This window comes from Silene latifolia, chromosome 4 (genome assembly GCF_048544455.1).
Source record: "Silene latifolia isolate original U9 population chromosome 4, ASM4854445v1, whole genome shotgun sequence".
Taxonomy (NCBI): domain Eukaryota; kingdom Viridiplantae; phylum Streptophyta; class Magnoliopsida; order Caryophyllales; family Caryophyllaceae; genus Silene; species Silene latifolia.
In genome coordinates this window covers 22,650,558-22,667,666 of record NC_133529.1, presented here as the reverse complement: position 1 = coordinate 22,667,666, position 17,109 = coordinate 22,650,558, and the positions used below count along the sequence as shown (strand labels likewise).

The window sequence follows — 17,109 nt, the reverse complement described above, 5'->3', positions numbered from 1 at the left end:
AATTGATCCTGCAAGCATTAAATCAGAGTTATGAAGGGAGGAGATGAAGAGTTATTATCCTTAATGAATTCAGACGTTACCTCAATTATTATTTCAGTATTTTGACGTTTTAATTGTTCATTACAAATCCTTCCACATCCATCCTTTTTCATGGGGAGAAATCAAAGATGGGAAAACATAATTTAAGGCACAAATATGCAAAATCCATAAATTTCAAATATAAAACCCAAAATATCAAAACCCAGAAATTAAAAACAGAGAAATTATGGTTAACAAATTTAACCAAATTTAATGGATAACAGAAATTGAAAACCCATAAATTAGGATCATCAAAATTAACCTAACTCAATGACTAGCAATTATAAACACGACATTACCAAAGTAGCAGAAGTCAAACAATAAACTACAAACAAATTAGAAAGAAGAAATAAAAGGACAACTTACATAAACTACTAAAGTGATAGTGGTGATGGATCAATAATCTCTCAATAATTAAGATACTACAACTGAAATTTGGGAGAATTTTTAGGGAGGAATTTTTGGGGGAAAATTTTGGGATAAATTAGGTTAAACTAGTTTTGTGACCCGTGAAATTCACGAGAAATTTTTGTTATGCCTCTTTGTTGTTAGTCAAGAAGTCTGCCCCATCTTCATTTGTGGTGCAAATCTAAAACCACGTGGTTATAGGATGAGATAAGCAACCACACTAAATCTACTTATTTACGCCATTCGTAAAAAAACAATATTGTGAACCCCAATAATCCAAAATGATACTTTTCATTTTAAAACATCTTAATATGGAGTATATATTACGACTTCATTTGGCCATCAATTACGATATGAAAACAAAAGTGTGTGATCCTTTAGTCCCGCCTAAGAAACATATATTCGGAGATTAATTAGGTCAAATTATTATGATAATTTTTTGTCTATCTTTTATGAAAATTTGAAAATCACAATAAATAAAAAGGTTAATATTTCATATAAATTATGATTCACTAATTTGGAATGCGGAAAAAATACACGAACATTGATAGTATAAAGTAATGATACAACTTCTATGAAAACCCTACAAAGATACTCCGTAATTATATTAAAACGTGAAGAGTTGGCCAATTAATTTCTATCATCACACTTATTCTATGCTTTGTGTCATTCTCGTTCTTTTACCATCATCTCCTTCTCATCCCTTTTCTTAGCCTCTCCTACTCTTTACCTTGCTAAAGTAATCAATTGTTATGACAGTGTGGATTGTATAACAATGATGTATTCCCCGTAGTTTCAAGGCGCTAGACATACTCTACTAAATCCGACATATAACTGGTGTATCAATCTTGATAATTTATGTTGTTCTATTCATTGTTACCAGAATCCCGATTCGATCCTATGATTCTACGACTTTACGATCCAAAATTGCATGACCGATCCCGGATCCTACGATTCTATCATGTTTGTAGAATCTTACGATCCTATGTATTTGTAATTTTCTAGAAGTAGGATCATAATATGATCCTACGATCTTACGATCCTACGATCCGACTCCATAGTAAACATATTAAAATATATTTTTATATAATGACATCGTAAAACTCAAATTTCGTATAATTTGTTGAAACGTGTTCACAAAATTATACTCCCTCCTATTCACTATGATCTTCCACATTACTTTTTGGGGAGTTTTTAAGAGGAAAGAGATTTGTGGTGGAAAATGAAGGAAAATGAAAATAAGAGAGAGAATGTGGGGTCACAAGTCATAAAAACCACAAATAATAGACTAATAAACAAAGTGGAAGAAGTTAGTGAATTTGTCATTTTCGGAATTGTGGAAGATCTTAGTGAATAGGAGGGAGTACTAAACTCATTAATTATCAATATTTTGTGTAAAAATAAGTGTTTTGAACTTCAATTACATATTTTTACCAAAAAAAAGAAAACTATATTTAGTGAGTTTGTAGAATCTTACGATTTTACGATCCGATTCTATCGATTCGATCCTACCCTCCCCATCGATTCAACGTAGAATCTCGATCCTAACAACATTGGTTCTATTGTAGTACTGACATGCGACTACTATTAACATACCATCTTAACTTCCAATATTTAACTTAATACTCATATACAGAGTATGTAACTACTCTATCTATTGTTATCTACATCTTTTTTTTTTTTACAACCAAATATTGCTCCGAGCCTCTCATTATGATGTATTCATTTCACATCTTTACCTATATTTGTACGATTAATAATTATGAATATAATAATACCATTAATACTAAGTATTGAGTATGATTAATTTTAGAAGATGTTATACACTTTTTTCCGTTCTGTATTCTAACCTTAAGACGATCCATATCTGTATATCTCGACCAATCTTTTGACCCAGCCCGTTTAATAGTTTTGACACAAAGACCAAGGAAGGAGACACCTACTAAATGACAAAGGGATAAAATTGAGTGTAAATGATCAAATTGCTAATTACTTATCAAATTTATTCTTAAAATATAAAGGATACAGATTGATTAAGACACTACAAAATAAAATAAGAAAACAAATAATTCAATAATTGGCTGGTTGGGAAAGATGGTCGATGGTAAAAGAATTAAATAAGAGGTAAAAAAGAATTAAATAAGAGGGAGTACTTGGGTTGTTGGGGAATATGATCGTTGAGTAAAGGGTTTTATAAGAATTTCTGTTATTTAAAAATATTATTGGAAAACTACCTTGTCATAAGACACGAAATCTTGTTATGCCTCTTTCTTGTTAGTCAAGAAGTTTGCCCCATCTTCATTTGTGGTGCAAATCTAAAACCACGTGGTTATAGGATAAGATAAGCAACCACACTAAATCTACTTATTTACGCCATTCGTAAAAAAACAATATTGTGAACCCCAATAATCCAAAATGATACTTTTAATTTAAAAACATCTTAATATGGAGTATATATTACGACTTCATTTGGCCATCAAATACGATATGAAAACAAAAGTGTGTCATCCTTTAGTCCCGCCTAAGAAACATATATTCGGAGATTAATTAGGTCAAATTATTATGATAATTTTTTGTCTATCTTTTATGAAAATTTGAAAATCACAATAAATAAAAAGGTTAATATTTCATATAAATTATGATTCACTAATTTGGAATGCGGAAAAAATACACGAACATTGATAGTATAAAGTAATGATACAACTTCTATGAAAACCCTACAAAGATACTCCGTAATTATATTAAAACGTGAAGAATTGGCCAAATAATTTCTATCATCACACTTATTCTATGCTTTGTGTCATTCTCGTTCTTCTACCATCATCTCCTTCTCATCCCTTTTCTTAGCCTCTCCTACTCTTTACCTTGCTAAAGTAATCAATTGTTATGACAGTGTGGATTGTATAACAATGATGTATTCCCCGTAGTTTCAAAGCGCTAGACATACTCTACTAAATCCGACATATAACTGGTGTATCAATCTTGATAATTTATGTTGTTCTATTCATTGTTACCAGAATCCCGATTCGATCCTATGATTCTACGACTTTACGATCCAAAATTGCATGACCGATCCCGGATCCTACGATTCAATCATGTTTGTAGAATCTTACGATCCTATGTATTTGTAATTTTCTAGAAGTAGGATCATAATATGATCCTACGATCTTACGATCCTAAGATCCGACTCCATAGTAAACATATTAAAATATATTTTTATATAATGACATCGTAAAACTCAAATTTCGTATAATTTGTTGAAACATGTTCACAAAATTATACTAAACTCATTAATTATCAATATTTTGTGTAAAAATAAGTGTTTTGAACTTCAATTACATATTTTTACCAAAAAAAAAAAACTATATTTAGTGAGTTTGTAGAATTTTACGATTTTACGATCCGATTCTAACGATTCGATCCTACCCTTCCCGTCGATTCAACGTAGAATCTCGATCTTAACAACATAGGTTCTATTGTAGTACTGACATGCGACTACTATTAACATACCATCTTAACTTCCAATATTTAATTTAATACTCATATACGGAGTATGTAACTACTGTATCTATTGTTATCTACATCTTTTTTTTTTGACAACCAAATATTGCTCCGAGCCTCTCATCATGCTGTTTTCATTTCACATCTTTACCTATATTTGTACGATTAATAATTATGAATATAATCATACCATTAATACTAAGTATTGAGTATGATTAATTTTAGAAGATGTTATACACTTTTTTCCGTTATGTATTCTAACCTTAAGACGATCCATATCTGTATATCTCGACCAATCTTTTGACCCGGCCCGTTAATAGTTTTGACACAAAGAACAAGGAAGGAGACACCTACTAAATGACAAATGGATGAAATTGAGTGTAAATGATCAAATTGCTCATTACTTATCAAATTTATTCTTAAAATATAAAGGATACCGATTGATTAAGACACTACAAAATAAAATAAAAAAACAAATAATTCAATAATTGGCTGGTTGGGAAAGATGGTCGATGGTAAAAGAATTAAATAAGAGGTAAAAAAGAATTAAATAAGAGGGAGTACTTGGGTTGTTGGGGAATATGATCGTTGAGTAAAGGATTTTATAAGAATTTCTGTTATTTAAAAATATTATTGGAAAACTACCTTGTCATAAGACACGAAATCTTGTAATAAGATGTCAAGTCTTGCATCCGAGGAAAATAGTTACCATGTTTTCATTCGAACTTCTTTTTGTGTCTACAAAATTGTCTTGACAGCTTGTATAAATTTGCGAGAAGATTGAAACACATGAAATCAGAGTTTGGATGAACGTTATGATTAATTGGGAGTGTAGGTTTAGAGTTTAGAAATCTTAAACGCCATATTGGGAAGGGAAGGAGAAGCGTAAGGCGTGATTATTGTCAGTTACATATAGTGTTTTAACCTCTTTTTTTTTTTTACACAGTCAAGATTAAGGACTTGGGCCTAAAATTTGGAGGCCCAGTTCGGGGACCTTGGGTTAAATTTTAGGAGGAGAAATGAATCATCAAAAAGGAAAAGGAAGAGGTAAAGAGAAAATGAAGAGTTAGAGATGAATAAGGGGTCATAAACGTGATAATAAGTATTCTATCTTAATTCTATGAATGAATATTATTAATTAGTCACATATTATCAAATGAAAGTTTCTTAGTGATTCAATATTGACAATATAATAAGGCCACGTGGAGTAGGAGATTAAGAGCAATATATGACAGAAATAAGATCACAATTATAATGTTTAAATTAAAGGCCTCATAATTATCATAACATTTGAATCGTTTTTTTCAACCGAAAGACCTAACTGTTGTATTATTACAATTGAATGCTGCTATTATTGTCATAATTCTCCCACCTCATCAAATTCTTCGAACTAAAATTTGCATGTAAGTAACGTATTTCTTTGGTGTTATAAATCAACTCATGCTCACCCACTATTCACCTCTCAACTTTTTTCCTATATATGATCATTTAAATTGACATATTGTTACTTAAATTACCGATATTTAAGGATCAATAATACTATGGCTTAATTTGTTTACAAACTTTATACTAATCTGTTTCCAATTTATGTTTGCAGAATTGAATTCTCCCAATTTAAGGGTATACTAAGCTGTCAAGACAATTTTGTAGACACAAAAAGAAGTTTGAATGAAAACATGGTAACTATTTTTCTCGGATGCAAGACTTGACATCTTATTACAAGATTTCGTGTCTTATGACAAGGTAGTTTTTAATAGTCGTACTTTTACATGGTCGGTAAAGACAAAAAATGCAAATTAAGACAATAGATATTTTATAGTTTTAAGATTCAGCAAATGTTAGAATGTTGCAATTTCAATCTTTATCACCATCACGTCTCAAACATTAGTTCCATTTCAAATCTATTTTTCAAATAAATTCAACATTTTTAACGAAGTGACAAAATCGTAATGGTCAAGGTCAACTGAAAAAGGAACCTTAAAATTAAACTCATATTTGATCAACATAGTACTATAGAAGGCACTGACTTATATTAAGAACAATAAGACTATCAAAATACATTTTAATTGTGAAAATAAAAATATTGCAACCGGCATTGCATGATTTGGCTTAAATTTGATAAGAATATGTATTATATGCTCGACAAAGTCTCCTAGTATCCTGCAAAGTGAAACCATAAGCAATTATTTTTCAAATCAAATAAAAAAAGGATATCAAACTCGCAATTTTAAATCTAAGTTACCCAAAAATACAAGGATAATATTAATCTTTTTGTTAGGTTTTGTTTGTAAAAGATAATGAGTAAATTAATAAAATATGAACGATAAACAATGAAAATGCACACTCTACTTACCAAAAATTTCCCTAAAATGTTATTAGTTGTGTTTCCTAAATATATGTACATGTCACAATAAACTATTACCATGTCACTATATATTATTGTCATGTCACAATAAAATTCGACAGGTCACATTATTTCAAGTAGCCTTTTTAATTAGATTTTATAGATTGTGCTTGTTGAGGAGTATTAATGAGCTCCAAATAGCCAAGTGACATTAATGTTACTCATCTTCCCTTTTAATGTTATTACTATTGCTAATTTTATTTCCGGTGAAGTATTAATTATGCTTGTTGAGGAGTGTATGACTTGGGTTTGATCTTCTATATTGTTGATAATTGTAACGGAGTATGAAAATAAATGATTCATTGATTTTTCACCACAAATCATCGGCAAAGTAGGTATATATGAAGACTTGTATCTTGAAAAATTCAAGAGTTCTATTTTGCTATATAATTTAATATTCCATTCGTCTAGTCATTTATTTATCTTTGGTTTTGGCAAAAAGGCCAAGGAAAGAGGAACCAATTACTTGATGATAAAGGACCAAATTGAATGGGGAGGATAAAATTATTCATCACATGCATTCTCAAAATAAAAAGATAAATAATTGACCGAAATAAACTAAAATCAAATATGTAAACAACTGACCGTAACAAAAGGAGTATAAAATATCAATTATATAGTGGTAAACCTCGTTGGAATCCAGCCTCAGAATTCCACATCAAAATGAATGGTATCATCAAGATAATAGGCAAACTCACTCATCTAGTAGAAGATTGTCTATTGTTTGAGATAGAAATCAGTCCAATAAGTCTTAATTACTTCATGAAAAGGTCGTATATAGTTATATGTCTAGAGTATTAACATTATAACATGTCGTACCGAAACAAAAACACAAAATGCTACTTTTATCGAAGTATTAGATAAAGAGACAACAAACTAATAAAGAAGAAAAAAAAACTCACGTGATTAGAGGTTGTTGATTTTTCCATTGCAAAGTTGCACCTATCAAAACCTTTGTGCTTATCAAAAAAAAAAAAAAGAGCAAAATCATGATCATAGCAAGAAAAGGATAGTCTCTGAAGTATTTGCATCAGTATTTCAAATGCAAAATATATTGAATGATTTCCTTTCATGACACATTTGATATTAGTGCACCCTTCATTTAGCTTTAACAAACGAAATTGAGATCAAACCATATGGACTGAACCTGAGATCAATGGAGTAGTGGATTAAATATTCAATTAAAATGTGAATAACGCATGAATCCCAAGAGGTAGAAACTGTATAGCCAATTGATTGTAATAATGACGTGTTAATCCATTTTATGAGGTGATAATAATTGAGATTTAATGATGATGGTGCATGTAAATGTGTAATGTAATGGAGCATTGAATAAAGATTGTCAGTTTTTATTTTCTTTAGAAGGTGAGAAGACAGGGAATGTCAAGAGGCGGTGGTTGTTTAATTACTAATTCATGGATGGGTTTTGGGTAAACAATGTATGTATGAAATCTTATATGATAGCATTGCGTAATTGGCAATTTGAGGTTGTTGGAATGTACCACATGGCATCTTAATAGAGGCTCAACTCACTTTTTTATATTATTGTATAGATTAGTCTAGAACAATATATAAACTAAATAAAGCAGTATAATATGACCAAAAAAACTAAAAATATTTCGTGCAATGCACGGGTATAAAAGCTAGTGAGTACTAAAAAGGCCGGTGGTTTGCCTTATCCTTGGATTGAGTAAGGTCTATCCTTGAACTTAAATTAGTGTAGCTCCCGGGCTAAAGCACGATATTTTTTAGATGTGATTGTTAACGATATTTGCATTTAAAGTACCCTGTATTACTTTCAACTCATTTTGAATTTATTGAGCGCTCATATTGATAATATTTCGTATTAGAAGAAATAAAATAGAAAGATCAACATTGTTGAGCCGAATGAATTAATGAATTTTCCATAATATTTCGTATTGGAATGGTTGGTCATACCTATTTCATTTCTATAACTAAGTGAAAAATACTCGACCTATATTTTTTAGGGTGCTGATTTTCGCAGTGCATATTTTACTCATCGCAGTACATTATTGACTATTATACCCCTTTCATTTCCTCTTCCATTTTCCCTCTCGAACTTCTCCCTAATCAATTCTCTCTAATCTCTAATTTCACATGCCCTATGGTTAATGAACAAAATTTATGTTAATCATTAATACGTCGATAATTTATACACTTTGTTATTTTATGAACACTAAAACTACATTCATAAGTCATAACTACATTTGAAAAATAAAAAAATTCAAGCAATTACTCGTACTGTGTAACGTTTCAAGCCATTGTGTTTGTATCCACAACACAATCACCACCGTCAGCCACCCGCCGTATACCCGCCAACATTAGCCGTCTAACCTTTCCCTTCCTGCACCTCTCCCTCCGACAAGTCGTCCTTTAATAGAATCCCCCCATATTTGGCAACAAAGTGCCGTTGCCCAGAAGCCCCAATCAAGCTCAAAATGAGCTGTTGGCTGAAGATATGAATCACAATCAATGATTCATTTACCTTATTTATTGTATACACACAATCAACCTTTTCCTTATTAGCTTACTCTTATTTTGTATGAATAGAACATATCCTCAAGTTGTAAACACACAAGTTGAATCATAATAAATCATTCAAGCATTATTACAATCATCAGTTTCAATATGGTATCAAGCTAGGTCTCAAAATCCTCCGTTTTTTTTTTAATTCTTTGATCCCAATTTAATCTCCTAAAAACATGACTAATTCTGAAGTCATTCCTTCTTCTGCCACACAAAATTTCTCCATAATACAAGTAGAGAACCCGGGTGCCAATATCACTCAGGTTTTCTTCAATGGATCTAATTACGACGAGTGGTCTCGTTCCTTTCTTTTAGCTATACTTGCTAAAGGGAAAGATGGATATATTGACGGGTCCATCGTCAAACCCGAAGAAACCGCAAACACTTACCAACAATGGCGTTCAACAAATGCGTTGGTGACGGCTTGGATTTTCAATTCCATTGAGCCGTCACTTCGCAATCAGATCTCTTCTCGTCCCGAAGCAAAATTGCTTTGGACAGACATAAAGAATCGTTTTTGTCAAGGAAACGATCCCCGAGTTTACCAATTACAGGTAGACCTCGTCGCGTGTCGTCAAGGTCCGACAGAAGCATTAATGTCATACTATGGCAGGATGATGAAGCTATGGGACGACATCATTGCATTTGATCCTCTTCCTCAATGTTCCTGCAATCCGTGTCGATGCGATTGGGTCACATTAATGGATGCCAGACGAGAGAAACAGAGGGCTCGTGATTTTCTGATCGGTCTTGACACCAAATTTGACAACATTCGATCTCAAATCCTTGGTATCAATCCCCTTCATAACTTGAATTTAATTTATAATCGTCTTTTGCAAGACGAAAGTTTTCGTTCAATTTCACAAATTCCTACTGTTCCGGATGTTATGGCTCATGCCACTCGTGCTAACAATCAGAACTCTCGTCCCTCCGGTGGGGGACGTGATTCTCGACAAAACTGGGGCTCCAATGATTCCTCTAGACCTTCTTGTATTGCTTGCAAAAGACCAGGCCATATTTAAAAAGTTTGTTACCGTGTCACGGGTAATTTCCCCGAATGGTGGGGAGATAGACCTCGTGATCGTATTTATGTTAATGATTCAGACCCGAATAATATTATTATCACCACTGATGGGCGTAGCCGAGCCCCGACAGACTGCTCAAAACAGAGCAATAGTCACGCTGCTCCTCGAGCACATATGGTTGCCGGACCATCTGTTACTACAGGCCAGACTCCGTCTTCATCAGGTATACCTACCATGGATAATATAGATTTTAACTCTCTGAATCAAGCTCAACTTACGGAACTCACCAAGATGTGGAAGGCTCATCAAGCTAGCTCCGCTCAACCCGCGCACGGTAATGTGTCTAAACCTCCTTTATCATCTTGGATAATTGACACAGGAGCCTCGCATCATATGTCAGGTTCACTGTCTCATTTTACAAATATACGCTCCATTCGGCCTTTATCAGTTGGCCTGCCCAATGGAGATCTTGCTTATGCAACTCAGTGTGGAGATATTGTTCTCTCCAAACGTCTCATATTAAAAGACGTATTATATGCCGAAAAATTAACTTGTCACCTTATATCCGTCTCTAGTTTATTGTTGGATACAACTCTCACGATCCAATTTTCGCACCAACTTTGTTTAATACAGGACCGTTCCTCGAAGATGATGATTGGTGCGGGTGAGCAACGTGAGGGATTATATTATTTGACGGGTGTAAGCGGTGACACGGTCAAGGCATGTGCGGTGGGTTCTCTCGATTCAACCGAGTTGTGGCATAGAAGGTTGGGTCACCCCTCCTCCCATGTGTTTCTTTTTTTGCCTTTCATCAATAAAGATTCTCGCAATCATTTTAATTGTCGAACTTGTGACATTTGCTTACGCGCTAAACAAACGCGCGAACAATTTTCTTTAAGTTCAAACAATGCTACTTCTATTTTTGATCTTATTCATTGCGACTTATGGGGACCATACTCTCCCAATGGATCGTGTGGATCTCAATTTTTTCTCACAATTGTTGACGATTTTTCCCGTTCTACATGGGTCTATCTTTTACGTCATAAAAATGATACGCAACAAACCTTACTCAATTTCTTTGCAATGGTAGAACGACAATTTAATAAGAAAATAAAAATGTTGCGTAGTGATAATGGAGGCGAATTCAAATCTCTTCTTAATTTTTTTAATACTCACGGCATTTTATTTCAAAATTCTAATGTTGGCACACCTCAACAAAACGGGCGGGTAGAACGAAAACATAGACATATTTTTAATGTCGCCCGTGCCCTTTTATTTCAAGCCAGTCTACCTATATTTTTTTTGGGGCGAATGTGTGTTAAGTGCGGTTTATCTCATAAATCGTACTCCCACTCCCCTTCTTAAAGGTAAAACGCCATATGAAATGCTTTTCAACAAACCTCCACCTATGGAAAATATTCGAATTTTCGGATGTCTTAGTTATGCCAAGACTTTAAATCGTAGCAAAGACAAGTTTGCATCTCGTAGTCAAAAATGTGTTTTTATTGGATATCCATTCGGTAAGAAAGGATGGCGTCTCTACAATTTAGACACCGGATCTTACTTCGAATCCCGTGACGTTGTTTTTATTGAAAATGAATTTCCTAATCAAAATCTTGGCCTTCACGAAGACGATTCCACATCCACTTCTTTTTTACGAGACACACTCACACCTGTGGATATTGTCCTCATTCAAAATTCCTCAACACCTACACAATTGGGCTCGGTAAATACTGAAGACCATTCTTCACCACAATCACAAACAACTACAACACAGGAGTCCACCAACCCGCCACTTCAACACCCCGAAGGTCATCCGCCAGCCTCACAAAACGAAATGGGCCGCGGTCATCGCTTAAAGATCCCGAATTCCAATCTTAAAGACTTTATACGACCACCCGTACATCCATCTACTCACTTGCTTACCACACCATCAACATCATCAGATACCAAGTTTCCAATTTCTCATTATATTAGCTATAGCAAATTTTCTCCTAATCACCAAATTTTCTTGTCGGCCGTGACCAACAATTACGAGCCCAATTCTTTTAAAGAAGCCGTGCAGGTACCAGAATGGAAACAAGCCATGCAACTTGAACTCGACGCTCTCGAAAAAAATCACACTTGGACACTCGAGGATCTCCCCCCAAACAAAAAGGCAATCGGATCCAAATGGGTCTATAAGATCAAGTACAATGCCAATGGTACTATAGAACGCTACAAGGCTCGATTGGTTGTCATGGGAAATCGCCAAATATATAGAGGGGGTAGATTAAAATGAAACATTCGCGCCCACGGTCAAACTTGTGACGGTTCGTACTCTCCTTGCTATAGCCGCGACAAAGAATTGGACCCTCCATCAAATGGACGTCCATAACGCGTTTCTACATGGTGATCTCAACGAAGAAGTATACATGAAACTACCACCCGGATTAAATAACATCCAAGACGAAAAAGTTTGCAAATTACAAAAATCCCTTTATGGACTCCGTCAGGCACCTAGATGCTGGTATGCTAAACTCGCCTCCGCATTACTTACATACGGTTTCAAACAAAACCCATATGACCATTCCTTATTCTCTTACATGGCACAAGAAACAGAAATACACATTCTCGTCTATGTTGACGACTTGGTCATTTGTGGGAACATGGACACCAAAATTGCCGAATTCAAAAACTACTTAACCCAATGTTTCCACATGAAAGATCTCGGGGCACTCAAATACTTCCTTGGGGTCGAAATTGCAAGGAATAAAACTGGCATATTTGTATCCCAAAGAAAATATGCCCTCGACATTCTCACTGAAGCCGGTCTTCTCGGAGCAAAACCCGCACATATTCCAATGGAACCTAATCACCAACTTGCCCTATCAACCACACCTCTTTTACACGACCCTCAACCCTACCGAAGGCTTGTCGGTCGCTTGGTTTACCTTTCGATCACTAGGCCTGAACTAATTTATTCGGTTCACACTTTGGCCCAATTCATGAACACACCTCGAAAAGCACATTGGGATGCGACCTTACAAGTCGTAAGATATCTAAAAAAGTCACCAGGCCAGGGCATACTTCTTCGATCCGAGAACAACCTCCGTCTTCAAGCATATTGCGATTCGGATTACGATAGTTGTCCAATAAGCCGCCGGTCTGTTTCCGCATATATTGTCTATCTTGGGTCCTCTCCTATCTCATGGAAAACAAAGAAATAAACAACCGTTTCTCGCTCATCTTCCGAGACCGAATACCGTGCCAAGGCGCATACAACGTGCGAATTAAAGTGGTTAAAAGGTTTACTTGAATCTCTTGGAATATCTCACACAACACCTATACAGTTACACTGCGACAATCAGTCCGCGATACACATTGCCAAGAATTCCGTATTTCATGAACGTACCAAACACATATAGATCGACTGTCATTTTATACGCGATGAAATACAAAAAGGGGTCATAGCTACACAATATGTTCACACACGAAGTCAGCTAGCCGACATTTTCACTAAAGCTCTTGGGCGCCCTTCATTTGACGATTTGTTATCCAAGTTGGGCGTTTCGAACCTACACGCTCCAACTTGAGGGAGGGTAATAGAATCCCCCCATATTTGGCAACAAAGTGTCGTTGCCCAGAAGCCCCAATCAAGCTCAAAATGAGCTGTTGGCTGAAGATATGAATCACAATCAATGATTCATTTACCTTATTTATTGTATACACACAATCAACCTTTTCCTTATTAGCTTACTCTTATTTTGTATAAATAGAACATATCCTCAAGTTGTAAACACACAAGTTGAATCATAATAAATCATTCAAGCATTATTACAATCATCAGTTTCAATATCCTTCTCGCCAGCCTGTCGACGGAATCCGATGACACATGCTTCTTTCTCGTCGGCTAACATGCCCATGTCCAACGACATCCGACTACACCATATCCCCACCAATTAACAATAAATAAGTATACACAACCGCCACCCACCACAACACCACAACCACCAAACTCGACCCACACCGACCACCAACCTCCGACAGCCTCACTGGCGTACATCTTTTTATACAATCGAGCGTCGCTACTCGTACTCGTTGCCTTTAATGTCAGCCTCTATCTGTGCCACCATGTGCGATGCCCTCCCTCCTTCTACACCTCCGCGCTGCCCTTCCTCATGCCGGCCGTCCTCTCAAGCCCACCGTCGCTCCTCGTGTTACCCTCCGACCAACATCGAACAACTAATATAAAAATCTAACTAATCTCAAACTCTAATAGAACAACTATACTCTTATAAAATGAAACAATAAACAACTAATATGATTAATAGATTGTAAATTTGTAATTTATGAATTATTTACATGTTCTTCAATTAATTTAAGTTTCATAATGTGATAGATTTGAGAGGGGTGTGGATTCAATTAGAGAGAATTAGGTTTATTTTCTGTTTTTACTAAGGGTAGCTAAATGGAAAAAACTGTGTAAAAAGTACTGAAATGAGTAAAATACGTACCGCGAAAATAAATTGCGATTTTTTATACTCGACATATATATATTTTTTTCCTGGTAAAAGGTAAGTATTTTATTGATAAAATTATTCTAACCATATAAGGTAGAGACCTATGTTAATGAATTTTCCATAATATTTCGTATTGGAATTATGAAGGTTAATAATTTGGATAAAATGGTTGCCTTGATTATTATTTGTTTTTTTTTTTTTTTTTTGTAAGATTTATTTTAATTACGGGTAAACAAGTTATTTGAACGGAGGTTCAACCCTTTGCACGGAGGGTAAAGCCCTGAAAAAGTGAATAAATGCGAAAGGGTGGACCTTAACAAAGAATTTTACTAAAAATCAGGACATGCACCTCATAAAAATCAGCAATTCATTGTCAGTTTGTCAGTCTCACAGACTCGTTGCATGACCGTTGAGATTTTAGCCTAGTACAGGAATAACTGATTAACACGATAGATTTGCATCATCGTACTAACTACTACGGAAAGTATTGCATTAGTTGGCTTATGAAGGAACATCAGCGCATGTTAAAGTTGTCTGACTCAATATTTTCTCATATTCACTTCCTTTTGATCACTAAATTTGCTGTCTATCAACTATCCTGAGTAATGCTTCTGAACTCTGTCGCTCGATTACTTCATGGTACCGTTCCATAATCATCTTGCATACCCTTTTTGTATGCAACCCTGATGGCGAACCAAAAAGGGAAGTTTCCTTTCGCTGTATGACCATATTACATCATTTCTCTCTCGGCTACATTATATATGTGCATTAATTCCTTGGACAATCCTGTCAAAACCCCATACACCTCCTCAAGTCCGGGTTCAAAATCACAAGATGCCACAAATTCATGAATCACATTGTCGATTTCAATTGAACTGTAACCGGGAATCTTATGGATCCCTCTATCCTTCATGAGATCCCTAATTAGATCTACTTCAGACCATCTCTGCTGCTGTACATATAGATTAGTCAATAGGAAGAAGTTATCCCCATTTTTAGGTTCTAGTTCAACAAGCTTCAGTATCACAAGCTCAACCAAGTAGAAATCTCCGCACATTTGAAAAGTACGGAGCAAAGCCCTCCATATGGCCGGGTCAAGTTTGAAGGGCATTGCTCTAACTAGCTCAAGAGCTTCGTCAACTAGGCCAGCTCGTCCCAGGAGATCAACCATACAACCATAATGCTCCAATTTTGGTTCAATGCCAAAAACCTCCTTCATACTTCGAAAATGTGATTTCCCCTCACCGACAAGGCCATCATTGAAACAAGCAGATAAAACGGCCAAGAATGTTACATCATTCGGCTTATAATCATCAAACGTCATACTATAAAACGCTGTCAAAGCATCCTCTGTCCTCCCATTCATCGAATACGCAGCAATCAAAACATTCCAAGTACACACATTTTTCACCTTCATTGTTTTAAACACCATACAAGCTTCCTCAATCAGCCCACATTTGGCATACATATCAACAAGAGCAGTACCAACATACACATTCAATGCCAACCCATTTCGTCTAATATGTTCATGAACCCGCCTCCCGTGTTCCAAAGCACCTAAATTCGCACAACCGGATAAAATCCCAACCATACTCACCTCACTCAACTTAACCCCAACCCTCATCATCTCCCTAAACAAATCAAAACCCTCCAAAAACCTCCTATTATGTACATAACCATTAACTAACGCGTTCCAAGCAACAGAATTTCTCTCAGACATTTCATCAAACACCCTCCGTGCATCATCAATTGGCGAGCAATTACAATACATATTAACAAGAGAAGTATTAGCAAACAAGTCTGAACAAAAACCCATCTTAATTACACAACAATGCAACAATTTCCCTACTCTACGACGTCGTAATTGCGCCGCAGACTTAATCACAGCTGGTAATGCTAAAGAATCAGGATGAATACCATGTTTATGCATTTGTACAAACATATAAATTGAATGCCAATGTTTATTTAAGTGAGTATATGTCCTAAGAGCTAAATTACAAAGATTGGTATCAATTAAATCACTAAAATTAGTAAAAATAGCATCAAAATAAGAAAACCCATTTGAGGAAATACTAGTATCTATGAATTTCATTAAAGTTATATGGTCTAAAGTTTTGTTCTTTATGATCATTTGGGCAAGAAATTGTTTCATTTGTTTAGGGTTTGAGAGTGATTTTAGGTGGTGGGTAATTGATGGAATTGGGATTTGAGTTGAATTTAAGGAGGATTTTAGTAAATATGTTGAATTTTGATGGTTCCATTTTGATGAAATTAATCTCGAGAGGAGTTGTTTAGTCGAGTGACTAGGGATAATTGTGTTCATGATGTTAATTACTAAGGAAGCTGTGTTGTGGCGTGGTAATAATAGAGGGTAAAATGTAAAAATGCACGGAGTAAAAGGCAACCATGATTGTAAAAAATAAAAATCTCTTTATTAGGTTTTCATTCGAGTACATGTACTAGATAAACCTCGAGTAAAGTTAGAAAGTTTGCAAATTACGTATATTAGGTCTGTTAGGGCATGATAATTAAGCATTAGGCCTAAGCTATCAGGCCCAAAGCTGAGGATTAAGGCTCGCGGGATTACCCCGTGGCCCAAGCTACTAATAAGGCCGTTGAGGTCTCCTCCAAAGCCCCAAGAGTC

General features: G+C 35.1%; 2 protein-coding genes across 2 annotated transcripts; one reads left to right on the top strand and one right to left on the bottom strand.

Annotated features, from left to right (window-relative positions):
* The first annotated feature begins 9,114 nt into the window (after positions 1 to 9,114).
* LOC141651234 (uncharacterized) lies at positions 9,115 to 10,631 on the top strand. The gene is made up of 3 exons (XM_074458953.1): positions 9,115 to 9,928; positions 10,043 to 10,474; positions 10,597 to 10,631. Exons 1-3 carry the CDS (start codon positions 9,115 to 9,117, stop codon positions 10,629 to 10,631), a joined length of 1,281 nt encoding a protein of 426 aa, XP_074315054.1.
* Positions 10,632 to 14,809: 4,178 nt separating this feature from the next.
* LOC141652149 (pentatricopeptide repeat-containing protein At1g50270-like) lies at positions 14,810 to 16,816 on the bottom strand. The gene has a single exon (XM_074459773.1). The coding sequence runs from the start codon at positions 16,786 to 16,788 to the stop codon at positions 15,196 to 15,198; it is 1,593 nt and encodes a 530-aa protein (XP_074315874.1). The 5' UTR covers positions 16,789 to 16,816; the 3' UTR covers positions 14,810 to 15,195.
* Positions 16,817 to 17,109: the final 293 nt, after the last annotated feature.